The sequence below is a fragment of the Pristiophorus japonicus genome, chromosome 5 (assembly GCF_044704955.1).
Source record: "Pristiophorus japonicus isolate sPriJap1 chromosome 5, sPriJap1.hap1, whole genome shotgun sequence".
NCBI lineage: Eukaryota > Metazoa > Chordata > Chondrichthyes > Pristiophoridae > Pristiophorus > Pristiophorus japonicus.
Window position 1 is genome coordinate 63,762,490 of NC_091981.1, and position 27,364 is coordinate 63,789,853.

At 44.2% G+C, this 27,364-nt stretch overlaps 1 protein-coding gene across 1 annotated transcript in view; it reads left to right on the top strand.

Moving 5' to 3' along the window:
* LOC139264366 (GMP reductase 1) overlaps positions 1–27,364 on the top strand; it is a 139,440-nt gene that overhangs the window by 11,712 nt on the left and 100,364 nt on the right. The window contains exons 2-5 of the mRNA XM_070880681.1: positions 7,293–7,412; positions 11,523–11,606; positions 14,990–15,163; positions 17,420–17,501. Of these exons, the coding sequence (XP_070736782.1) occupies positions 7,293–7,412; positions 11,523–11,606; positions 14,990–15,163; positions 17,420–17,501 (460 nt within the window). The remainder of the gene's footprint in view (positions 1–7,292; positions 7,413–11,522; positions 11,607–14,989; positions 15,164–17,419; positions 17,502–27,364) is intronic.

Consider the following 27,364-nt stretch of genomic DNA (forward strand, 5'->3'; position numbering starts at 1 on the left):
CCTCCTCTATCCTTCCCTCCCTCCCTCCTCTCTCTTCCCTCCCTCCCCTCCTCTCCTTTCCTCCCTCCCCTCCCTCCTCTCTCCTTCCTTCCCTCCCTCCTCTCTCCTTCCCTCCCTCCTCTCTCCTTCCCTCCCTCATCTCTCCTACCCTCCCTCCCTTCCTCTCTCCTTCCCTCCCCCTCCTCTCCTTCCCTCCCTCCCTCCTCTCTTCCTTCCCTCCCTCCCTCCCTCTCCTTCCCTCCCTCCCTCCCTCTCTCCTTCCCTCCCTCCCTCCTCCCCCTCCCTCCTCCTCTCTCCTTCCCTCCCTCCCTCCTCTCTCCTTTCCTCCCTCCCTCCCTCTCCTTCCCTCCCTCCCTCCTCCTCCTTCCCTCCCTCCCTCCTCTCTCCTTCCCTCCCTCCCTCCTCTCTCCTTCCCTCCCTCCCTCCCTCTCCCTTCCCTTCCCTCCCTCCCTCCTCCCTCCCCCCTCCCCTCCTCCTTCCCTCCTCTCTCCTTCCCTCCCTTCTCCCTTCTCCCCTCCTTCTCCCCTTCCCCCTTCTCCCCCTCCTTCCTCCCCCTCCTCTCCTCCCCCCCACCCCCCTTCTCCCCCCCCCACCCCCCTTCTCCCCCCTTCTCCCCCCCCCACCCCCTTCTCCCCCCCCACCCCCTTCTCCTCCCCCACCCCCTTCTCCTCCCACCCTTCTCCCCTTCCCCTCGCTGTCAGAAACACAGACACTGACAGACAGAGAGTGAGAGACACACACACACAGACAGACAGAGAGATAGAGACACTGACAGAGACACACTGGGGGGGCCGTCCCGGTGCTGCAGTCGGTCAGTAGAAAATGTTTTATTTATTGATTTTTAAAATAATTTTTTATTTTTTATTAATTTTTTTTGATTGATTTATTGGTTGATTTATTGATCTATTTATCATTTATTATTGATGATGGCTCTTTATTTGTAAAACTGAAGTGTTTAATGTTTGTAAACTTCCCTTTAAACCTCCCCCCCCATTCCCTACGCCTAATTTGTAACCTACGCCTGATTTTCTAAAGTGTAGACAAGTTTTTTCGAACGTACAAAAATCTTCACTTACTCCATTCTAAGTTAGTTTGGAGTAAGTTTTCACTGCCTAAACTTTGAAAACAGGCGTAAGTGGCCGGACAAAAATTCTGTTCCAAAGTGAAACTGTTCTAACTGACTAGAACTGAAGCAAACTAAATGCCGAGAATTTAAATTTCTAAGATACTCCATTCTAAACCAGTTGCTCCAAAAAAACAGGAGCAACTCAGGCCGAAACTTGGCCCCATGGAGTTGAGCTACCGATCAGCCATGATCTAATTGAATGGCAAAACAGGTTTGAGGGGTTGAATGGCCTGTTCCTATGTTTCTACGTACCTTCCTATATGCCTAAGAAAAGACTAGTCAATTCAACCTGCCCCACCCAGACCTTGTGTAGTCTATGTGCACTTTCCCCACCCCCACCACCCATACACCTGAGTCATGGGATCACTTGGGTGAGGCAACAAAATAGAGAAAGAAACTTTAGGCCAATTTAGGAAAAACTCTACCAAATTCCTCCCCAACCCAAAGGCAATCAAGCCTAGTTTCAGGACACTGATTATTGCTATCCAGACCTACCTTTTATAATTTGAGATGTCTTCAACTTATAGGAATTGTCCCGTCTCCCCTTTGTAGGCATGTAGTGAATCCATACTCACTGCATGTTCTTTCAGTCTGTTCTAGAGGTTGATGACTATGAAAGGAAGTATATTTCTTAGTGTCTAACCTAATTTTGTTTACTTAATTTAGACTGCCACCTCTTAGTCCTGCCCTCTCTTGGCAAAGGGCCACTAACAGGGTGCCACAGAGAACAGTGCTGTGGCCATTATTGTTTACAGTGTATAGATATGATTTTGGAGTTGGGGACATGAAACTATGCCAGTTTCCAGGTGAGACCAAAATTAGGGATATATATCAAACAATAGGGAACTGGCAAACCAAATAAAACGAGAACTGTATAGTTTGGAAGGTGAGCTGATTAGTGGTAAATGGCATTTAATGTTGACAATTGCTGGATAATGAGACTAGGTAAGGGAAATCAAGACTAAAAATATAAACTAATTGGTACAAGACTACAGGAAACAACACAGGAGAGTGATCTGGGGGGCGGGGGCCTGTTATTCATGGCTAGCTCACTGAAACCAACAGCACAATAGTAAGGAAAGCTAATACGATTTTGGGATGTATACCCAGAGGGATAGAGCAGCGATTCTAGGAGATGACAATGAATCTGTACAAGGCACTGGTACAGTCACACCTGCATACTATGTGCAATTCTGATATTATAGCAGTGGTATCCAGATATTGGAGGCAGTGCAGACAAGGGCAGTCAAGGTATCTGAGCAATGAGGAAAGATTGAATAGTTTGTGATTGTCACAAACTCTAGAACCAGGGAACAAGGGCTCCAATTTAGAATAGAGAAAACGTATTGTTTAGATGCAACTACTTTACGCAGTGGGAGGTGAACATGTGGAATGATTTGGCCAGGGAGGCAATGGATGGAGATCGGGGGAAACTTTAGGTGATAGTGTAAAATGGGCACTATCAAATTAGCTGCCCATTATACACCACACCTGGAAGGGGGAATCAGGTGGGGTGTAGAAGAGGTGCCGATTCGATATCGTCCAGTTTACATCATCGCCCAATGCTAAAATTACCCACTTAATGTAGAAAAATTTACTGGAGAATTGGATAGACATTTGAGGGCGTGGACAGTTGAGAACTCTTAATTTTGTGGACCGGTCGGAGGGAATGCAGAGTCTTCTGTGGACCTATACTTTCCTCTGTTCTAAGAACTTCTTACATTACTGTCAAGGAAGCTTTGAGGGTGTCCTTGAAACGTTTCTTCTGCCCACCTGGGGTTGGCTTGCCATGTAGGAGTTCCAAGTAAAGCGCTTGTTTAGGGAGTCTCGTGTCGGGCATGCGGACGATGTGGCCCGCCCAACGGAGCTGGTCGAGTGTGGTCAGTGCTTCGATGCTGGGGATGTTGGCCTGAGCGAGAACGCTGACGTTGGTGCGTCTATCCTCCCAGGGGATCTGCAGGATCTTGCGGAGGCAGCGTTGGTGGTACTTCTTGCGTTGGTGGTGAAGATGCTGTTAGGTAGTTGAGTTCCAGAATTTTGACCCGGGGACAATATAATGCCTAAAAACAAGTGAATTTTTTATAAGCTGTTTTATCACTGAAATCAGTCCTTGGCAGGGTTGCATTCATCAACAGGAAAGTCAACACCAGTAATTGAAAATTATATTCCTAGAATTTTCAGCCCTCAACACTCTAGATATAAAGATGACTCATTATAAAGAGGTGGCTGTGTTTTTTTAGTCGAACTCCTGTCTTCCTACATAAATGTGCCACTGAAAGATTTAGAGGGCTGATCATGTTAAATTATACCCTATCCACATCCGCAGCATGATCCTACTTCTTTAACCTGATACTGCACATAGCATCAGGTCACCATGCATGTTAAATGTCAGTGCTGTCTGAATGATGCTGGCTGCAGCTGGTGCTGGGAACTATGGGAAACTATGGCAAAGCTAGCAATTTAAATCATGACTTCAGAGAAGATTCAATTATTGCTGTGTGCAAGAAGCCGTGCCAGATAGAGAGCTGTCTCGTGAGATTGGAACTGACTTGGACTGACATCATCACAAGAAACTGATATATTAACAGAAGTTATTTTGCCATTTTCTCACGTCTATTGTTAATGCAAACTTGTTATAATTATGCTATTGGGTATTTTAACGACAGTCTTCACATTTAAAAGCTTTTATATAAAGTCTTCCCTTTCAGAACTCACCAAATAATTGCGAGAGAATGGTAAGCTATCATTACTGTTACTTTAATGCTCTAAGCTGGACCTGTGCTTAAGGAATTCCTCCTCAATTTTTATCTCTTTGCCCTTTCAATTATACACATGAATTTAGTCAATCTCAAAATGATTCACTTTATTCACTGATCCCCAGCTGCCTTACTTTCCTCTCATCATACTTGATTCTCATATTATAATTATGCCCTTTTTGTTCACAACTGCAGAGATGAATAAAGGAAAAACCTTGCATTTATATAGCACTTGTCACATCCTCAGGACAGCCTTAAGTGCTTCCTTAAGTATCTTTTGATGTTACTTAAACTTTTCTTAATGGTTTGGTTGAGGGATGAATGTTGACTAGGAGAATTTCTACTTTTTAAGTAGTGTCATGCATTCTTTACTAGACACAAGTGTGGGTCACAGAATCAGCCCCATAATGATGTAGCTTACTCCAATCTCTCTTGCTTGCCTTTAGTGAGGCTTGGAGCTGGGACTGCAGCCTCACAAAATTATGTTTATGTCCACCTGAACAGATGAGGGGGCATCCCATCTAAAAGACACCTTTGACAATACAGCACTCTTTCACTGCTGAAGTGTCGGTCTAGTTTATGTATTCATCAGTAGTGGAGCTTGAGCTGACTCAGACAAGAGTGCTACCAACTGAGCCAACTTGACATTAACCTGTTTATGCTGCTTAAATCTCATGCTGTCAGAGGTTCCACAGTATAAAACCTCAATTCCGAAAACTTATTTCCTTCCAGTTTTCTCGCCTCACCACACTGACTGTTGCTCAGAAGATTCCATGGGTGTACTGGCTGCCTTCTGCTGCTTTTCTCAAGAAGGTCTTCTTTATGAGCAAGCCTGGATACTTAATACTGTTCTTATCTGACATCAGTACCCATGTACTTGTCAGTAGGAGCTGGACAGTAATCAAGAATTGCTGGTTGATGTTGTTACTCCCCTCCCCACCCAGGCTCACTGTTGTGAATTGTAACACCCTGACTGACCCTTCCCAATTGAGATCATCCAGTTCATCACAGGCTCCTCCCGATCAATATTATAGGTCACTTTGGGCACTGCATTTACCCAGTTAGCCATTAAAGGAGTTCCTTCCTTTACTTCTTCCATCAAACCAAATGGCTTAGAAATTCAATCGCGCCCAAAAATGGACACTCAGGCGACGGTATGCGTACTGCACACACCTGTTAACATTGTCCCAGGCAGCACATAATACTCGTGCCCCCTGTTCATTATGAGTCAGGTGTGCAGCCAATGAATAGTGCGGATAGAAAACCTGACTGTTTAGGGAGCCGGATATCTGGCATCTCTGATATAACTTAAAGGCAGCCAGGACCTCTTAATGGGGAAGTGCACTGTGGCTGTAGTTAATAGGGAGACATGTCTGCACAAAAATGGCTGCAACAAAACTGAGAGGGCACCAAGATTTTCCAAGCTGCCTTGAAAGCCATGGTTCAGGCAGTGGACAAGGGAGATCATCTTTCCCAGGCTCTCCAGGCAACACCTTTGCTGACAATGGGAAGACATCACAGAGGAGGTTCATACAAGGAGTGTAGCTCCTAGGACACGGATGCAATGCCAGAAGTTCAATGATCTCACCAGAGTTGTCAAGGTAGCAATATTGCTCTCTTACACTTGTCTCAAATCTCCAGCCTCACAACTCACAATGTACCCTTCCCCCGCTCCTTCTCACACTTTTATAATTTCTGCACCACACTTCACTTTATCGCCTTCTCTTCGGTCTCATACACTATCCGCTATTGCAAATCTTACTTCCCCCCACTTCACATCTGCATCATTGCATACCAGCTGTTTTACCACGACGTGCACAATCTCTAAACACCTTACAGGACTCCCACAGACGCACTCCTTTCTTGCAGGAGTAGGTTGCCCACAACTCCAGACAGCAATAATAGGATCCTGATTTCAGCTCCACTTAGCAAATTAACAAAGATCTGTCTCGTTTCAATTAATTAATTGAATGTTTTGCATCCTGGTTCTTTTTGACAAGAACTAGCAATGATCAAGAGACTACACATGTTCTGATTGTTTCTCTCCATCTGACATTACTGTTCCACAACACTCTGCACAGTTGAATTTGGGTTCCAGCCAAAAAAACAAAAGGATGAATGATTTGCCTGGAGCTACTTTGGGCACACATCCTGTTTCTACTGTTCAGCCAATGTACGTAAATCCATTTTTCACAGGTACATGCCTTGCTTTTTTTGGAGGAGGCAGTGTCCCTCAGGGAGCAGTCGTCAGTGTCCACTGCAAATGATTCCTCACATCTAAGAAATTCATGATGATGTGTTGGCTTTAAATGAAACAGGCAGATGGAATGTGAGTAGACTGATAATGAAGGGAGGCAATTTTGCAAACAGCATAAGAGTGAATGTTTTTCACTACGGTTACTACCACCGATGGGGGAGAAAACACGACGGTAACTATAGACTCTGCAACTTGCTGAGTTCAAGTAAATAAGGTTCACGAGTGAGAAGTAGCTATTGAAACACTGGCACATTTGGTCTAAAAATTCTGATGCATTGACTGATCTTCACATTTGTCCTTCCATCTGAGGTTATGTATTTTTAAAAATTCATTCTTGGGATGTGAGCATCGCAGGCAAGTCCGGCCTTTGTTGCCCATCCCTAGTTTCCTCTTGAGATGGTGGTGGTGAGCCGCCGCCTTGAACCGCTGCAGTCTGTATGGTGAAGGTACTCTCACAGTGCTGTTGGGTATGGAGTTCCAAGATTTTGAACCAGTGGCGATGAAGGAATGGCAATATACGTCCAAGTCAGGATGGTGTGTGATTTGGAGGAAAAGTTGGAGATCCCGTGATGTTCCCATGTGCCTCCATGTCCTTCTAGGTGGTGAAGGTCACGGGTTTGGGAACAGATTTCCCGCTAAGGAGTGCACGAGGCGGTGCAGTGGTCTGGGATATCCCGCGCAGGCTGCTCACTGGCTTTTACATTGTAGATACCGCGCATGCGCAAAAATTTGAATGGACGGCGCATTGGGAGAGGCAGGCTGCACAGGACGCAGTGCGGCTTACGGGAGACATTGTTTGGGTGGTGCTGTCAGAATTCCAGCCGTGGTCAAGTTAATCAATAGGAGGTAGAGGGTTAAATAATAGCTAGAGAAGAGAGTTCATTCCTATTGTCCTTAATGGCGTGTAAACTGGCACTATCATTGCAAATCGGGACCATTCAGCTCTGTTGACCAACAGATTTAGGGAGCTAGCCTGGGGAGCAAGAAAAAATGTGAGGAATAGGGGAAATTATATATAGTGGAAAAATGACAAGAAGCATTAACAAGTAGATGTGAACTGGCTTTCGTAAGGACCTCAGAAACAATGAAAAGAGACAAGTTTAAGTGAGTGGAATGAGGGGCCTGTTTCAAGGATTTTTATTCATCTCTGCAGGTGGATCTCAAAAGAACCTTCACGTTCCGGAACTCCAAACAGACTTTCACTGGAATCCCCATTATAGCAGCCAACATGGATACAGTTGGTACATTTGAAATGGCAGAAGTTTTAAGTAAGGTGGGTAACTTTTTGTTTTGGGATAAACTTTTTTATGAGTCTGCGTGTGTTTAACCTTGGCTGTGTAATTAGGTCACACTGAGGAATTGACAATGAGTCATACTGAGCTGTGCTGTTTTTCCAATATAAGACGATGGTTTAATAATCCTTCTTTTCTGTTAGTCAATGATCAAGTGTGCCCCCTGGGACTTAGAATAGAGCAGCACCTGTTATTTTACTTGTGACCTTTACAGTTTACTCAGAAAGGCCTTTAATTATTTTTCCCTTGGTTGGAGAAGGGCAACTTGTTTACTTACTGCAGTGTTCCAATGCACTGCAACATCCAGCTCTCCATTAGCTGAGCTTAATGTGAACTCAACTGTTTACATTTTTAGGAGAAACCATTAAGTATGATTTACCACAGTTTTGTTGTTGTACAGTGGTTATTGTGCCCATCCTCATGAAGGCAAACAATTCAGATGATTGCTGCTGTCGGTCAGTACGAGCGGAGCAACTGTTAGGGAAGGCAACTGAAGCCCCTTCCCTATTGCCACCAATTTAAGTCACAGATATATAGGGGCCGAAATTCGGGGTCTGGATAAGGCCCGTTACCGCGGCGGTATCGAGTGGCCGCCGCATTGCAGTCCATTGGCCGCCACGATCCAAATTCACCTCGGGGATTATTCGGGCGGACCCCACTTCTGCCCCACTGCTGCCGACCGACCACCCCAAGCGCATCATCAAAGTGTGCACTGCCGCTCTCCCGCACCTCCATCCCACTCCATACGAAATTTATTTAAAAGAATCCACGAGCTGCCCCTGACAGCTTTTTCTGTCGGTGCACCTTGTTTCTTGTGTGAGCCACGGCAACACGGCGGCCCTTCAAGGGGAGGGCGCACTGCCGCGGCAGGTATGATTTTTTTTGCCAGCCGACTTCCTGATCGGTCGGACAATTATAGCCCTGGGTTGGGCTGGGCCGCCAACAGGCAGCCTGGCACCCCCTTATTCAGGCACAGCTTTCTGGTGGGCCTGAATTTCGGCCCCATAATGTTTTTTTAAATCCTAAGAAAAACTTGTCATCCCCACTTGAATCAACTTTGTGCTATTCACATGTATAGAAAAGCAGATTTCAAATTGGCAAACTCACAACTGTTTAGCATAGGTGAGGTAGACCTTCTCCAATGCATCTGTTAAGAAATATGTTTCCAAAACCTAAAACCAAAATGAGGAAGAGAAAAAAAAATAAACACTGTAGTTAAGTATAGCATTCAACTTGCAGGTGTAACTGGGTCAAGGGCAGGTCATTTGTATGTTCTTACATATATATATATATATATGACTATGAAGTGAAGCCAAAACTTATATTAGGCAGTGCTGAAAGGTGGATGTGCTGAACATGGCAGAGAGAGAGAGATTGCAAAACTGTGTGCGATTATCACAGTACACAGGATTGTTTTAATCAGTAGCACGAGGTCATCCACATGGAAACTCTCTAAAGAAGTAAAGTCGGTCCTGTAGAAAATTTTAATTTAAGTGGCCAGACATTGAAAAATATAGACAAAATCTTAATATAATTGAAAGTAATGCATATTTCACACTGATCATCAACATCTGAAATGTAAATCCAGAGTCAGGGCCCAAACTAATTTCCTTGAACAGTGACTCTGGATTTAAGCTGCTTTTACACGACATCTGTACTGTTAATAGATGAAGAGTCATGTGGGGCTAACTGACCTCCGTGCCCAAATTCCTGATATGTGAACCCATGAATTTGGGTTACGTCAGACCCATGCAGCAGCAGACTTGATCCAGGCATGGATGCAAGGGCTGAATGCCAGAGGAGAGGCAAGGGCAGCTGCCCTCAACATCGAGGTGGTATTTGACAAAGTAATGGCACCAAGGAGCCCTAACAAGTCTGAGGCCAGTGAGGAGCAAGGGGAAATACCTCCTATGGCTGGAGTCATACCTGACACACAAGAAGATGGTGGTGGCTGTTGGAGGCCAATCATCACAGCCTCAGCACATCAATGCATCTGGGGAGCATCCTCATCCCAGCCATCATCGCCTGCTTCATTAATGACCTTTGCGCTGTCATAAGGCCAGGAATAGGGCCGTTTGCTGATTCCACAGTGTTCAGCTCCATTCACAACTAATAATGAAGCAATTCATGCCAGCCTACAACAGGACTTGGACAGTATTCAAGCTTGGGCTGAAAAGTAGCAGATTACATTCATACCACATAAATGCCAGATAATGACCACCTCCAACAAGAAAAAGCCCAACTACCTCCCGCATGACCGTAAATGGCGCCACCATGTTGAGCCCTCCACCATCAGCATTATAAGTACATAATCCATCACAAGACTGCTTACTTACTCCTTACACACATTAGTTAATTAGGAACTAGCTGTAGTAATCATCAGATGGACATGTATCCCGCCCTCACTAGAATACGAGAGACTTGGCTTACTATAGGACTATTATGACAATCTACTATACTGAGGCTCATTTTAAACGATATCATACCAAAACCACACTCATTTGCAACCTTTCATTGCTGAATATTGTGAAGTAATATTGGAAAACATACAGAATCATAGAATTTTAGCACATAAGGAAGCCATTTGGCTTAACGTGCCTGTGCCGGCTGAAAAGGAGCTATCCAGACTAATCATACTTTTCAGCTATTGGTCTGTAGCCTTGTAAGTTACAGCACTTCAAGTGCATGTCCAAATACTTCTTAAATGTGATGAGGGTTTCTGTCTCTACCACCCTTTCAGGCAGTGAGTTCCAGATCCCCACCACCCTCTGGATGAAAAAAGTTCTCTCTAATTCTTCTACCAATTACTTTAAATTTATGCTCTTTGGTTATTGACCTCTCTGCTAAGGCTAATAGGTCCTTCCTATCCACTCTATCTAGGCCCCTCATAATTGTATACACCTCAATTAAGTCTCCTCTCCGCCTCCTCTGTTCCAACGAAAACAACCCCAGCCTATTTGATCTTTCCTCATAGCTAAAATTCTCCAGTTCTGGCAACATCCTCGTAAATTTCCTTTATACCCTCTCTAGTGCAATCTTTCCTTTAATGTGGTGACCAGAACTGTACACAGGACTCTAGCTGTGGCCTAACTAATATTTTATACAGTTCAGGCATAACCTCCCTGCACGTATATTCTGTGCCTCGATTAATAAAGGAAAGTATTCCATATGTTTTCTTAACCACCTAATCTACCTGTCCTGCTACCTTCAGGGATCTGTGGACATGCAATCCAAGGTCTCTCTGTTCCTTGTATCACCAGTAAATTTCTTAATCATGCCCCCTACATTGAAGTATAAATCATTGATATATATACCACAAAAAAGAAGTGACCTATTACTGAACCCTGCGGAACCCTACTGGAAACAGCCTTCCAGTCACATAAACACCCGTCGACCATTACCGGTTGCTTCCTGCCACTGAATCAATTTTGGATTCAACTTGCCACTTTCCCTTGGATCCCATGGGCTTTTACTTTGCTGACCAGTCTACCATGTGGGACCTTGTCAAAAGCCTTGGTAAAATCCATGTAGACTACATCAAATGCGCTACCCTCATCAACCCTCCTTGATTCATAATGTCTCATTATTCATAGCATACTTCGAATAAAGCTTAAAAAATGTTTATTTTTTCTGTTGAAATCCTTCACTTGGCTTGCTTTACTTGTCTGACTATGAGGAATGAGCTGTAAAACTGGCTTGAGCCTCCCATTAACACCATGAAGCTATAGCCATTTCCAACTAAGCCATAGATCAGGGTCTGTAAAAACCTTTATAGGCAAGAGGCTATCTTATTAAATTGAAACTATCAGTTTATTACTTATTTGATAATATACCCTGGCTTGTGGTCTTAAGTGTAGGGAAACATGTATGATCTTGAACAAGGTTGAAACAACTATGTAAATAAAAGTTACTCTACAATGGTGATTCTGTGATCCTGGCAATCCCAATGGAGTGTACATTTGAGGCACTACAAGTGCTTCTCCAGATATGGTCTGCGAGTGTTACTTCTGACTGGATACGCCAGGTGTGGCGATCACCCATTATCTGTCTACAGTCCACTCTCTGAGAATCTGTTCTGGTTTCTTTTCCAGTTTGCAATGTTTATTGCCATTCATAAACACTACGCTCTGGAAGAGTGGAAGAAGTTTGCAGCTTCACATCCTGAATGTCTTGAGGTATTTTTTGAGACTATTATGTTTTATTATGGAATGAAATGGAACCACCAGATTATCTGTTCTCTGCATAAACTGATAAAACACTGTCACCACTCTGTCCTGCTGATCATATTTACAGTTAAGGCAGTGGTGTGGTGCTGTGTATATTTTGGTTACACTAGTTGATCTCCTGTGGCTATTTGTGCTTAGTGGGGGAAAGTGGAAGAGAAATTCGTGCTTTGTGGGAGGTGGGGGACACGAGAAGGTTATCTTTGTTCTCAGTGCGGACGGAATGGAAAGCCAGATATAGAATCATAGAAATTTACAGCACAGAAGGAGGCCATTTTGACCCATCGTGTCCGTGCCGGCCACAAGCGGTCATCCAGCCTAATCCCACTTTCCAGCTCTAGGTCCGTAGCACTTCAGGTGTACATCTAGGTACTTTTTAAATGTGGTGAGGTTTTCTGCCTCTACCACCCTTTCAGGCAGTGAGTTCCAGACCCCCACAACCCTCTGGGTGAAGACATTTCCCCTCAAATACCCTCTAAACCTACCAATTACTTTAAATTTATGTCCCCTGGTTGTTGACCCCTCTGCTAAGGGAAATAGGCCCTTTCTATCCACTATATCGAGGCCTCTCATAATGTTATACACCTCATTGAGGTCTCCCCTCAGCCTCCTCTGTTCCAAGGAAAACAAACCCAGCCTATCCAATCTGTTCTCATAGGTAAGATTCACCATTCCCAGCTACATCTTCGTAAATCTCCTCTCTACCCTCTCCAGTGCAATCACATCCTTCCTGTAATGCGGTGAACAGAACTGCACGCAGTACTCTAGCTGTGGCCTAATCAGTGTTTTATACAGTTCAAGCATAATGCCTCTGCTCTTATATTCTATGCCTCGGCTAATAAGGCAAGCATTCCATATGCCTTCTTAACCACTTTATTTACCTGGCCTGCTACCTTCAGCAATCTGTGGACATATACTCCAAGGTCCCTTTGTTCCTGTACACTTCTCAGTGTCCTACCATTTAATGTGTATTCCCTTTTCTTGTTAGCCCTCCCCAAAAGCATTACTTCACACTTCTCCAGATTAAATTCAGTTTGCCACTGTTCTGTCCACCTGACCAGTTGATTGATGTCTCCCTGCAGTCTATAGCATTCTTCTTCATTATTAACCACACAGCCGATTTTAGTATCATCTGCAAACTTCTTAATCATATCCCCTATATTCAAGTCTAGATCATTGATGTATACCACAAAAAGCAAGGGACCTAGTACTGAGCCCTGCCAAACCCCACTGGAAACAGCCTTCCAGTCACAAAAACACCCATCAACCATTACCCTCTGCCTCCTGCCTTTGAGCCAATTTTGGATCCAACTTGCCACTTTGCCCTGGATCCTACTTTTGTGTCCAGTCTGCCATGTGGGACCTTATCAAAAGCCTCGCTGAAATCCATATACACTACATCAAACTATCCTCATCAACCCTCCTTGTTACCTCAAAAAATTCAATCAAATTAGTCAGACACGACCATCCCTTAACAAATCCGTGCTGACTGTCCTTGATTAATCCATGTCTTTCTAAATGAAGATTTATCCTGTCCTTCAGAATTTTTTCCAATAATTTTCCCACCACTGAGGTTAGGCTGACTGGTCTGTAATTGTGCGGTCTATTCCTTTCTCCCTTCTTAAACAAAGGTACCACATTAGCAATCCTCCAGTTCTCTGGCACCACACCTGAAGCCAGAGAGGATTGGAAAATGATGGTCAAAGCCTCTGCTATTTCCTCTGGTGCTTCGATAGCAGCCTGGGATACATTTCATTCAGGCATGGGGACTTATCCACTTCCAAAGCTGCTAAACCCCTTAATACCTCCTCTCTCACTATGTTTATTTAATCTAATACTTCACACTTCTCCTCCATGATAGCAGTGCCTGCATCGCCCCTCTTCTTTTGTGAAAACAGACGCAATGTATTCATTAAGAACCATACCCACATCTCCCGCCTCCACACACAGATTACCCTCATGGTCTCGAATAGGCCCTACCCTTTCTTTAGTTATCCTCTTGCTCTTAATATATTTATAAAACATCTTTGGGTTTTCCTTGATTTTACTTGCCAAATATTTTTCATGATCTCTCTTTGCTTTCCTTTTTAATTTCACCCCTACACTTTCTATACTCCTCCAGAGATTCTGCAGTATTTAGCCCTCAGTACCTGTCATAAGTCTCCCTTTTTTTTTCATCATCCTACCCTGTATGTCCCTAGACATCCAGAGGGCTCTAGATTTGTTAGTCCCACCCTTTTTCTTTAAGGGCACATATTTGGTCTGAACCCTCGGATCGCCTCCCATTGCTCTGACACTGATTTACCTTCAAGTAGCTGCTTCCAGTCCACTTTGGCCAAATCACCTCAGCTTAGCAAAGTTGGCTTTTCCCCAATTTAGAACTTTTATTCCTGGTCTATCCTTGTCCTTTTCCATTACTACCTTAAATCTAACTGAATTATGGTCACTAGCACGTAAATGCTCTCCCACTGATAACCCCTTCCACCTGCCCAGCTTCATTCCCTAAAACTAAGTCCAGAACTGCCCCCTCCCGTGTTGGGCTTGCTACATACTGGCTAAAAAAGTTCTCCTGAATGCATTTTAGAAATTCTGTACCCTCTGTACCCTTCACACTAATTTTATCCCAGTTAATATTAGGATAGTTGAAATCCCCTACTATTACTGCCCTATAGTTTTTGCACTTCTCAGAAATTTGCTCTTCTATCTCCCTCTGGCTTGTTTGGGGGTCTGTAGTGCACTCAAAGCAGTGTGATTGCCTCTTTTTTGTTTGTCAATTCGACCCACATGAACTCGTTTGATGATCCCTCTAACATATCATCCCTCCTCACAGCTGTAATAGTTTCTTTAATAAATACCGTGACCCCCTTCCTTTTTACCCCCTTCTCTATCCTGTCTGAAAGTCCTATAGCCAGGAATTGACCTCATTAATATCCTGTCCTGTCCAAAGCCACCTCTGATTATAATCGGACCTAATACCTCTGCTCTCTGATGGCTGTGTAACTTGTGAGTGTAAATTTAATGAATGTGGCTCTTGGCACAGATCATGCCTATCAGCTGGGATTACATCATTGAAATTTGGGCATGGAGGTCAGTGAGACCTGAAAGATTTTCTATCAAATAGTGTTGATGGACAGAAAAACATGTGAGGCCTGCTGACATTTGCACCCAAATTTCTGATAAGCATTCCCAGTGGGCAAAGCTTCATGTTAAGTGCGCAAAGTTACTCCTCATGCTCCCTCATTTTTTTTGAGTACAGCAGTGCTTTACGAAGAATCAAGTGGAATCATTCTCTAATTCCCTCTCTTTTCTGTCCCTTGATCTCCTTTCGTCTTCAGTATATAGCTGTCAGCTCAGGCACTGGCCAGACAGACTTGGACAAGCTTTACATGATTCTGGAAGCAATCCCAGCCATCAATTACATCTGTCTGGATGTTGCAAATGGTTACTCAGAATACTTTGTGGAATCTGTTAAAACTGTCAGGGCCAAGTTTCCGAAACATACAATTATGGTACGTATTACATCCTCATGAGAATACTTGCTTTTAAAACCACTGGCAAAACATCTAAGTATTGAATTATCATGGCAGTCATTGGGCACTCCAATATGGCTTCATACCAGTCACTTCCCTCACATGTTGAATTTCTAATTCACCCAAGTTGGGAGCTGGAAGATCCCTTGTGGGTGACAAGTTTCGATGGAGCGCGAAACCGCCAGCCTGGTACAAGTCATGTTATTCAGTTTGATATTTCCAGACGTGCTGTCATATATTTCCATTATGTGCAATCACTGAGGATTAAAAACAGGACATCTAACATCAAAATTGACAGTGCAATGTGCGGCAGCAGTAAGGAAAGCTAACCAGCTCTTGCTATGTATGGCCAGAGGGGTAGAGCACAAATCACTGGAGCTGTCAGCTGTGGCTCAGTGGTAGCGCTGTTGCCTCTGAGTCAGAAGGTTGTGGGTTGAAGTCCCATTCCAGAGACTTGAGCACAGAAATCTAGGCTGACACTCCAATGCAGTGCTGAGGGAGTGCTGCACTGTCAGAGGTGCCATCTTTCAGATGAGACATTACACCGAGACCCCGAATGCGCTCTCAAGTCAATGTAAAAGATTCCACGGCACTATTTTGGATAAGAGCAAGGGACTTATCACCAGTGTTCTGGATAATATTTATCCCTCAATCAACAGCACTTAAAAAAAAATATCTGGTCATTATCACATTGTTGTTTGTGGGAGCTTGATGTGTGCAAATTGGTTGTCGCGTTTCCTAGATTGCAACAGTGACTACAGTTCAAAAGTACTTCATTGGCTGTAAAGCACTTTGGAATGTCCTGAGGTCGTGAAAGGCACTATACAAATGTAAATCTTTTTTTTTCTTTTTTGATAATGAGTCTGCACAAGGCAATGATATGGCCACACCTGGAGTATTTTTTATTCTTGTTGCTGCATGTCAACAAGGATATCCAGATTGATATCGAGCTTAAGGCATCTGAACTGTAAGGAGAGTTTGAGGAGTTGGGATTTTTGTTCTGCAGAAGAGAAGGCTCGGGTAAAATATTATTCAATATTCAAGACTTAAGGAAATAAGGTATATTGAACCCCAATAATATGTTTGAGATTGCCACAAACTCTATAAAGGGGACATGGGCTCACATTTAGAAGGTGCACAGAGAGTTCCGCTTTAACTACTTTACACAGAGGGTGGTGAATGTCTAGAACGGACTGCCGCAGGAGGCAAGGAGACAGGTGGTGTGGAAAATTGGATTGGTATTTGAGGGAGTGGGTGTTAGATGGCTATTAGTATGAAGCAAAAGTTGATGATTTAACTGTCTCCTATGATCGTTTTTTGGAAGTGGCCAGATGGACTACAGAGCCTGGTTCTGTGCTTTCCTCTATATCCATGCTATGGATCTCTAAATCCTGAAGCCATATCATCACGAATAGATGCAAAATCATGGTCTGGGAGTGCACAATACTGAGATGTGGTCCTGTCATACTGCAGGAGTGGAGTGAATCTTTACTCCACTATCACTCTCTCAAATCAATACCTCAACGTTCACTTGACTGAATATCCACAGCATTCCTCAGTGGAACTTTAGTGTTTCATCCAGGTGAAGTGCTGCTGCACTCTGCATTCACACTGTATCAAACCTTCCGATGAAGCCCTTCAGAGAGAGATTGTCCTTCACAGTGAAATGAGGGGAAGTTTTCATAGTTTTTTATTTCAGTTGATTGATGCCTGGTGGTCTTTGGGAATATGAGAATTAATTTTTCCAGGCAGCGCCTCCAGTGAATAGTATGGAGCAAAGGATCCTGGGGCTGATTTGTGGCTCTCCTGATCTTCCAGTGATTTGTTTTAATGACTGGATAATCATGAATAATGTGAATCAGATTTGCTTATTGCCGAACCTGCCGAGCGAGATTCTGTGCTTAGAATTTGTGAAAAGTTTGAATATCTGAGAACAGTTGAAGAGAGATTCAGTGTATATTCACTGATGCCACCCATTGATGATAATCCATTACCACATTTGATTTCTGGGTCTGCTGATAAAATAAAAGATGATGTTTAAACTGCCCCTTGATCATGGGTTAGATGCTGACGTAGCATAACATTCTCCTGGTGTGAAGCCCTGCCCATAACCTCTGTGCCTCAATTAGCGGTCCTGACACACAAAGCTGTACTTCCTTAAGACTTTGTGGCTGCCTTTCCGTTATAACGTCTTTATCTTGTTTTCTTGGTCGCTTTTGTCTTTTCAAACCCAAGGCTGGTAACGTGGTGACAGGCGAGATGGTTGAAGAGCTTATTCTCTCAGGAGCTGACATCATCAAAGTGGGCATCGGACCAGGTAAGTGAATAACATAGCAGGTTGTGAGGGGACAAAATGCTCTAAAAATTTAACTTGGGCTGATCTCAGTTTGTTCACATTCATTGATAAACACAATGACTTTCTTGTTTTCATTCTTTGAGGCTGGAACGATAACTGAGTTTTAGTACCCTTGTTCACATAATATCCGTCCAATAGTCTCTCTGCCAAACAACTTGGATGAGCAATTTTGAAACTCATACAATAGCCTTCCTGTGCATTTGTGCATAAGTGAACTGTGCAGTTTTGTACTGAGCCACACAGACGAATGCCCAAGTGTTTTTTTAGGGGTTATGGGGAGCGGGCAGGGAAGTTTAACTTCCACTCCCAAGGCCACATGCAGTTCCTGAGCCCTGATTGACAGGCCCTGAAACCCAGGCAATTCAATGCTATTTATGTTCATAGTACTTATTTTCTGCTTTGTCCTGTTTGAACTCTGTGGACCTAAAGGTTTGGAAAGGGCTGTTCTTGGTGCTGTTACCTCATTCATTGGATAATCCTAAATCAGAACCCCAAGTTCTATTAGCATCAGCAACTTGAGATATATGCAAAATAACAGGAACATTGATTTAAACATTATGACTGAGGCTTTCTGCTTTGTCCCCATCGGATCAGGCATGGAAAGCTACATCAGGCCAGAGTTGCAGATGAGGGAAAAATAGTCTCTTTTCCACATTTTCCCAGTTTGACGCTGGATGCAGGGACCACCTGTTTGACCCCAGAGTCCAGTGGTCAAAGCTCAGTCGAGGAGGCCTCGGGGCATCAGGACAAGGGGGAGCTCTCCGTGAATGTTGTCAAAGTGCGGCCATGCACAGGCCGCATCAGCCCCAGACTAGCGTGTTTCTCCAGCAGAGGCTGGAGAACCCACCTCCCAAAGTTACCCCATGGTCAGAAATATGGCCCAAGGCAGGGGATCATCTCCAGGATGGGTGGAAGTCCCACTCTGCCCAAATGGCCCCCAGTCAGAAAGCCTAGATCAATACCTGCCCTCAAAGGCTCCATGGTATGCACTTATGTGGCCCATGAAGACCAAGTATTGGATGCTCCTGCACTAATCTACAAGTCAACCGACCTCTGTAGGGCTGCTACAACTGGGTGCCGTGTCCCTGAGATGTGGGAGGAAAAATTGACTAGGACTCCTCTTCCTGGACATCACCGAGCAACCCCTACTAGAAAGTGCATGTGCGTGGATGTTGGGTAATGACAGGCCCAGCATCAGCTGTGATGTGCTCCACCTGCATGGTTGTCTCTCAAGTTCTAGCGAATCACTGAAATAGGATGTCAACATCTACTTGAATTTAGATTAATTAGAACTGGACTGACCCCTAAAACTCAGGCAAAACCACAAACAAACAGCCAAAAGATTTGTTCCCAATTTATAAAATGCAAGCTTTTCAGGTGCCATGGCAACACAGTACATTGCTCTAACACGTACTGTGAAGTCTCTCTGTACCTTCTAAGTGTGAGCCTGCTTTCTCACGAGATCCTTGGCATTGCCAGTGGGAGAGATGCCGGATATGGACAGAGTGCTCCTCCTGAGAGAAAGCGGAAAAACTGGCAAGCGGGTCATTAAAGATTCAGACATCTGCTCAGAGCAAGAACCAGATGGGGTGAGAGGATCAGAACAAATTTACAGACAAATAAAGATAATTTCTCATTAGCTCATTGTCTTACTGGATCATATCCTTCTCAGTGAAAGTATCAAGAAAAGCACTTGGGATTTAGCTATGCTTTGCTGTGTTAACAACACTGTATGAGTGTGTGACTACATCATCACATCTTGAGTAGTGTGGAGTTTGTGAATTTATGAAGAAAAATTAAATAATTGGTGCCAGGACCATTGTTCAGTACATAAATTACCCCAAGCATGCTTCATGAAGCCCTTTATGTGCACACTACAAAGTGTACTATATGTGTCAACCAAATGTAATCTACCATACACACACAAAAACACGGATACACATCCCATCTCTGTATAAATCAGCCTCCTTTATAAGCAGAGGAATGTGCACATAGCACTTTAGGATGATAGGTATAGAAAGAAAAAGTGTGCTAGTACATAAGTACGTAAGTAATAGGAGCAGGAGTAGGCCATTTGGCCCTTCGAGCCTGCTCCGCCATTCAATAAGATCATGGCTGATCTGATCATGGACTCAGCTCCACTTCCCTGCCTGCTCCCCATAACCCTTTATTCTCTTATCGCTCAAAAATCTGTATCTCCGCCTTCAATATATTCAAGAACCCAGCCTCCACAGCTGTCTGGGGCAGCGAATTCCATAGATTTACAACCCTCTGAGAGAAGAAATTTCTCCTTATCTTAGTTTTAAATGGGCGGCCCCTTATTCTAAGACGATGTCCCCTAGTTTTAGTTTTCCCTATGAGTGAAAATATCCTCTTTGCATCCACCTTGTCGAGCCCCCTCATTATCTTGTATGTTTCAATAAGATCACCTCTCATTCTTCTGAACTCCAGTGTGTATAGGCGCATCCAACTCAACCTATCCTCATAAGTCAAGCCCCTTCATCTCCGGAATCAACCTAGCGAACCTTCTCTGAACAGCCTCCAATGCAAGTATATCCTTCCTCAAATATGGAGACCAAAACTGTTGCAGTACTCCAGGTGTGTAGGTGTGGCCTCCCAATACCCTGTGCAGTTGTAGCAGGACTTCTCTGCTTTTATACTCTATCCCCCTTGCAATAAAGGCCAACATTCCATTTGCCTTCCTGATTACTTGCTGTACCAACTAACATTTTGTGTTTCATGCGCAAGGACCCCCAAATCTCTCTGTACTGCAGCACTTTGCAATTTTTCTCCATTTATATTATTATTTGTTTTTCTATTATTTCTGCCAGTGGATAACCTCCCACATTGTACTCCATCTGCCAAATTTTTGCCCACTCACTTAGCCTGTCTATATCACTTTGCAGATTTTTTGTGTCCTCACAATTTGCTTTCCCACCCATCTTTGTATCATCAGCAAATTTGGCTACATTACACTCGGTCCCTTCATCCAAGTCATTAATATAGATTGTAAATAGTTGAGGACCCAGCACCGATCCCTGCGGCAGTCCACTAGTCACTGTTTGCCAACCGGAAAATGACCCATTTATCCCGACGCTCTGTTTTCTGTTAGTTAACCAATCCTCTATCCATGCTAATATATTATCCCCAACCCCGTGAGCTTTTATCTTGTGCAGTAACCTCTTTTCAAATGCCTTCTGGAAATCCAAATACAGCACAACCACTGGTTCCCCCTTATCCACCCTGCTCATTATATCCTCAAAGAATTCCAGCAAATTTGTCAAACATGATTTCCCTTTCATAAAACCATACTGACTCTGCTTGATTGAATTACGCTTTTCCAAATGTCCCGCTACTTCTTCTTTTATAATGGACTCTAGCATTTTCCCAACGACAGATGTTAGGCTAACTGGTCTATAGTTTCCTGCTTTTTGTCTGCCTCCTTTTTTAAATAGGGGCGTTACATTTGCGGTTTTTTTAATCTGCTGGGACCGCCCCAGAATCCAGTGAATTTTGGTGGATTACAACCAATGCATCCACTATCTCTGCAGCTACTTCTCTTAAGACCCTAGGATGTAAGGCATCAGGTCCAGGGTTCTGTTTTGCAAGTTAATTTGTCACCCTGCCAAGCACCCTCCAACCCCGATTGATTTGCCATGTCTTTTGTGCGAGATAGTGACGGATGGGCATTGTCAAGTTAATGCTACACTATAGGTAGAACCCAGTGGGCACAATCTCATAGCCGGAAACTGCCCAAAATTTAGGACTAAGTTAACAATCTCACTCCGAGACTGGTATGTGTAAGGAATGGAAGTGCCACACTGGCAGTATGTGGGGCTCCACTAAATGTGGGTTTAAAACAAATTGGCCCTGAATTTGCGGTCGGAGTACGCTTCTGAACTGCAAAATATTTCCGTGCTTATCTCCTGGCTCCACAGCAATGGTGAGTTCCCTTCTCGGCATACGGCAGTGTAAAAGGCCGCGGATCCCAGAGGTGCACGTGGTTCGCAAGTGTCCCTGGGATCACGTGGGCCTGGTCAACCAATCCCCATAAGTATATTAGAAATCCCTAAATAAATAAGAATTCACAGCACTTAAATTATAATAAATGTTCCCATGTTAAATATTAATTAAAGGACCCTCTAATTAAACATTAAAATTAAAATTTCATTTTTTTAATAAATAAATTTTACATTTTAAAATGACAAAAATTTACCTAAACTAATTTTAAATCTGTGTATATTTTAATCATTTAAAACATTTTAACATTTATTTGAACTCTTATGCTGGTAAAAGACCTGGGGCTGGATTTTCGGTTGTCTATAGTCTCAGTTAGCGGCCAGAGGGGGCGTCAATGCGAGCATTAGAGCTTAACGACTGGGCGCGCAACTTTTAGCGGCCCAAGAGAAAATTCATTAGCGGCTCACTGGGGGCACAAATCATTAGCGCCTGGTTGCTGACAATCACTCCAATCATGACGTATTCCTGGTGCAACATGCACGCTTGCGTCCCAGTCGGTAAATTCGGTGCATGCGCCTTATTGAGCGTTCACCAATAACAACGTCCGGAAAAACAGTCGGAACAGGCTTGCAGAGTCGTTAACTAGTGGCTACTTAAACATAAGAAATAGGAGCAGGAGTAGGCCATACGGCCCCTCAAGTCTGCTCTGCCATCCAATAAGTTCATGGCTGATCTGATCTTGGTCTCGGCTCCACTTCCCTGCCCTTATCATTTAAGAAACTCTCTATATTTCTGTCTTAAATGTATTTAATGTCCCAGCTTCCACAGCTTTCTGAGGCAGTGAATTCCACAGATTCACAACCCTCTGAGAGAAGAAATTTCTCCTCATATCAGTTCTAAATGGGCGCCCCTTATTCTAAGATCTAGTCTCCCCCACCAGTGGAAACATCCTCTCTGCATCCACCTTGTCAAGCCCCCTCATAATCTTATACGTTTCGATAAGATCACCTCTCATTCTTCTGAACTCCAATGAGTAGAGGCCCAACCTACTCAACCTTTCCTCATAAGTCAACCCCCTCATCCCTGGAATCAATCTAGTGAGCCTTCTCTGAACTGCCTCCAAAACAAGCATATCCTTTCGTAAATATGGAAACCAAAATTGCACGCAGTATTCCAGGTTCGGCCTCACCAATACCCTGTACAGCTGTAACAAGACTTCCCTGCTTTTATACTCCATCCCCTTTGCAACAAAGGCCTTCCTGATCACTTGCTGTACCTGCATACTATCCTGTGTTTCAAGTATCCCTATCATGCAGCACTTTGCAATCTTTCTCCATTTAAATAATAATTTGCTCTTTGATTTTTTTTCTTCCAAAGTGCATGACCTCACACTTTCCAACATTATACTCCATCTGCCAAATTTTTGCCCGATTGCCAACCAAAGCATGAACCATTTATCCCGACTCTCTGTTTTCTGTTTGTTAGCCAATGTTAAAGGAATGAGGAAGTGCTTCCCTTGGAGGTCACAGTCAGTGCAACGTTTACACAGAGCACGGTGCGTGAGCCTCCGAGTTTGCAATGGCAGACAAACGTAGGTTGAAAACAAGTGATTTTGAAAATTTTAATGGTTGCATTACTATGCCGCGCCTTTAAGACTCTGCTTTTCCTGGGATCAGATTCTGAGTTCCGCGCATGTACAATGGGTCTGCAAAATGTACCAACCAAACTTTTGTTATCGCCACCCCCCCTCCCCCCCTAGCTCTGCTGTGCACTGCCTGATTTATCGCCCCTGTCAGCTCTGTCAAATTTCTGGGCGGGAGGCGCAAACTTTTTCAAGGCGCTAATAGTACCGCTTCACCTGGAATAACACCGCAACAGAGGCGCGACCAAATTTCTCCTCCTTTACGCCTGCTTTTACCAGGGTATCATGGGCATGCGTCAGCGAGCATTATTTTGTAGCGGATGCGAAAGATCTGTCGATGCAAAACTTGACAGATCGCAAGTTCCAGGTTTTCGTGCATGCAAAACTTGGAACTTGCGAGGCCTTGATGAAGGCTTCCGAGGGTGTATGCTTTCAAAACCACCGTAATTTCAGGTCCGATGTTGCTACACTGTGTTGAATTGAATGAATTGCAGGCGCAAATTCAACTTGGAGGATATGACATGGTAGCCATTACTGAGACTTGGCTGCAAGATAGTCAGGACTGGGAACTAAATAAACCAGGTTATGAGGTCTACAGGAAAAATAAGGAAAATGGTGGAGGGAGAGGAGCAGCCTTAGTGATTAAGGTTGAAATAACTTTAATGGTAAGAGAAGATATAACAAGAGGTAAGCAGGTAGTGGAGACTTTATGGGTGAAATTAAGAAATAGAAAAGGATTTAAGACTATAGTGGGAGTTGTGTAAAGGCCCCCTGGTAGCAGCTGTGAAGTGGTAGAATATATAAATGCAGAGATTAGTCAAGCATGTAGCATAGGCAGAGTGGTTTTAATGGGGGATTTTAACTTTCACATAGTTTGGAATAAGCATACTAGCTCATGTCAGAAAGGTAGTGAATTTTTTGTGTGTATTTAGGATAGTTTCTGCAACAAGGTGTCCTAGAACCAGCAAGGGGGCAGTCCATATTAGATTTGTTAATGAGTAATGAGCCAGATTTAGTTAACAGCCTAATGTCGCGTAAACATTTATCTAATAGCGATCATAATATGATTGAGTTCAACGTAGTGTGTGAAAGAGAGAAATGCAAAACAGCTACTAAGACTCTAGATTGAGGTAATGCTGACATCAATCTGATGAGACAGCGACTGTCCACAGTAAACCGGGTTAAACAACAGAAGATCAGTGGGAGGTGTTCATAACAAATTGTGATATTGAATGAGTTTATACCTCTGAGGGGCAAGAGCTCTACCAAAAAAACAGACATGGATGACTAAGAGGTAAGAGACAGCATAAAACTAAAAGAAAAAGCATACAAAAATGCAAAAAATAGCAGATCCTGGTGACTAGGAGAGATACAAAAAACAACAAAAGATGACAAAACAGATAGAGCTACAAAAAGAAAATTATGAAAAGAAACTTGCAAGGGATATCAAAATGAACACCAAGAATTTTTACAATTATATTAGGAAAAAGAGAGTCGTCAAGAGCAATTTTGGAACAGTTTGAAAACTGACAACTGTGATAGTGTAAATGAAAATAAGGAAATAAGAACATAAGAAATAGAAGCAGGAGTAGGTCATTTGACCCCTCGAGCCTGCTCCGCCATTTAATAAAATCATGGCTAATGGGCTCAGCTCCTCATAACCCTTCACTTCCTTATCGTTCAAAAATCTGTCTATCTCTACCTTAAATACATTCAATGACCCAACCTCCACAGCTCTCTGGGGCAGAGAATTCCACAGATTTATGACCCTCTGAGAGAAGAAATTTCTACTCATCTCAGTTCTAAATAGGCGACCCCTTATTCTTAAACTATGCCTCCTAGTTCTAGATTGCCCCACAAGTGGAAACATCCTCTCTGCATCTACCTTGTCGAGCCTGCTCAGAATCTTGTTTGTTTCAATAAGATCACCTCTCATTCTTCTAAACTCCAATGAGTATAGGCTCAACCTGCTCAACCTTTCTTCATAAGTCAATCCCTTCATCTCAGGAATCAACCTAGTGAACCTTCTCTGAACTGCTTCCAATGCAAGTATATCCCTCTTTAATTAAGGAGACTAAACCTGTACACAGTACTCTAGGTGTGGTCTCACCAATACCCTGTACAATTATAGAAGGACTTCCCTGCTTTTTTACTGAAATGGCAGACATGTTCAATAATTACTTTGCATCAGTACTTACATTAGAGGTAGAGGATAGCATGCCAAACATCCAAAGGAAACTAATACTGAATCAGAAATGGGGACACACCAAAATTAATATAAGCAAAATAACAGTAATGAAGAAAATAATGGCACTAAAGAGTAATACGTCCCCTGGACCAGATGGGTTCCATCCCAGGGTTTTAAAGGAAGTAGGTGAAAACATTGCAGATGCCCTAACTATAATCTTCCAGAGTTCTCTCAGTTCCGACGCTGTTCCTTTTAGATTGGAAAATTGCGAATGTCAGTCCGCTATTTAAGAAAGGTGAGAGGGAAACCAGGGAATTATAGATCAGTTAGCTTACCATCTGTTGTCAGGAAATTACTAGCGTCTAATATAAAGGATAGAGTGACTGAACACCTCTAATTTTCAGCTGATCATGGATTTGTAAAGGGTAGGGCATACCTGACAAACCTGATTGAATTTTTTAAAGAGGTGACTAAAGTAGTGGACAGAGAATGTCTATGGATGTTATTTATATGGACTGCCAGAAGGCATTTGATTAAGTCCCTCATAAGAGACTGTTAGCTAAAGTTTAAGCTCATGGAATTAAAGGCAAATTATTGACCTGGTTAGGAAGTTGGCAAGAGACAGCGGGGCCGAAATTGCCCCTCTCCTTAAGGCCTGTTACCACCGCAAATCGGTGGCCATGCCGCGGAGTGGAGTGGCCACTGACTTTTCGTGGAATGACCGTCGATAGCCCAATTGCCCTCCCGAGTTTTCCCGGCGGTGCCTCGACCTTCCCCCCCACCCCCACCCCCACTGCTCTACTGCTGCCAATCTGTCTTAAGTGCATCATCACTATGCGCACCGCCGATCTACCCCCCCGATGGCGACATTCCCCTCTGAAAATCTTCGGCCCGCCTGGCGGTGCCAAAACCTGTTTTTTCCCGCTGGTCCAGTGAGGATGTGGCCTTCTGCAACGACGGTGCGGCCTCCCTTAAAGGGGAGGATGCATTGCCACTGCCGCCACTTTATTTTTATCGGCCGACTGCCAGATCGGCCTGATAATTATGCCCCCAGGTTCAGCCAGGCCACCAACAGGCGGCCTGGCACCCGCTCTTGGTGGCCCAGTGGGCCGAAGTTTTAAAATCACGAAGGCGCTCCCCTTTAAGTGAAGGGGAGAGCTGAGGTGATGCGGCGCCGTGATGATGTCACTGCGGCGGTCACTCCCGCACCCCCCCCCACCCCAACTTCCACCCCTCAAGTGTACACACCGCCCCAACTTCTACCCCTCAAGTGTACACACCGCCCCAACTTCCACCCCTCAAGTGTACACACCGCCCCAACTTCCACCCCTCAAGTGTACACACCGCCCCAACTTCCACCCCTCAAGTGTACACACCGCCCCAACTTCCACCCCTCAAGTGTACACACCGCCCCAACTTCCACCCCTCAAGTGTACACACCGCCCCAACTTCCACCCCTCAAGTGTACACACCGCCCCAACTTCCACCCCTCAAGTGTACACACCGCCCCAACTTCTACCCCTCTCGTGTACACACCGCCCCAACTTCCACCCCTCAAGTGTACACACCGCCCCAACTTCTACCCCTCAAGTGTACACACCGCCCCAACTTCTACCCCTCAAGTGTACACACCGCCCCAACTTCCACCCCTCAAGTGTACACACCGCCCCAACTTCCACCCCTCAAGTGTACACACCGCCCCAACTTCTACCCCTCTCGTGTACACACCGCCCCAACTTCTACCCCTCAAGTGTACACACCGCCCCAACTTCCACCCCTCAAGTGTACACACCGCCCCAACTTCTACCCCTCTCGTGTAGTCACCGCCTCCATTAAGAGTGACTTCTGGATCCGAATTTTAAAAAACGAACAAAGAGCAGAATTTCACTTGCGGCGACCTCAACCACAGCTGCGGTAAAAACCATTGAAACGGGGTGCGTGTGCCCCGCTTCGGGTGGGGGGGCAATTTCTACCCCAGCAAGTAGGGATAATGGGCAGATAATGACACAAAGATAGGCAGCATTGTTAGCAGTG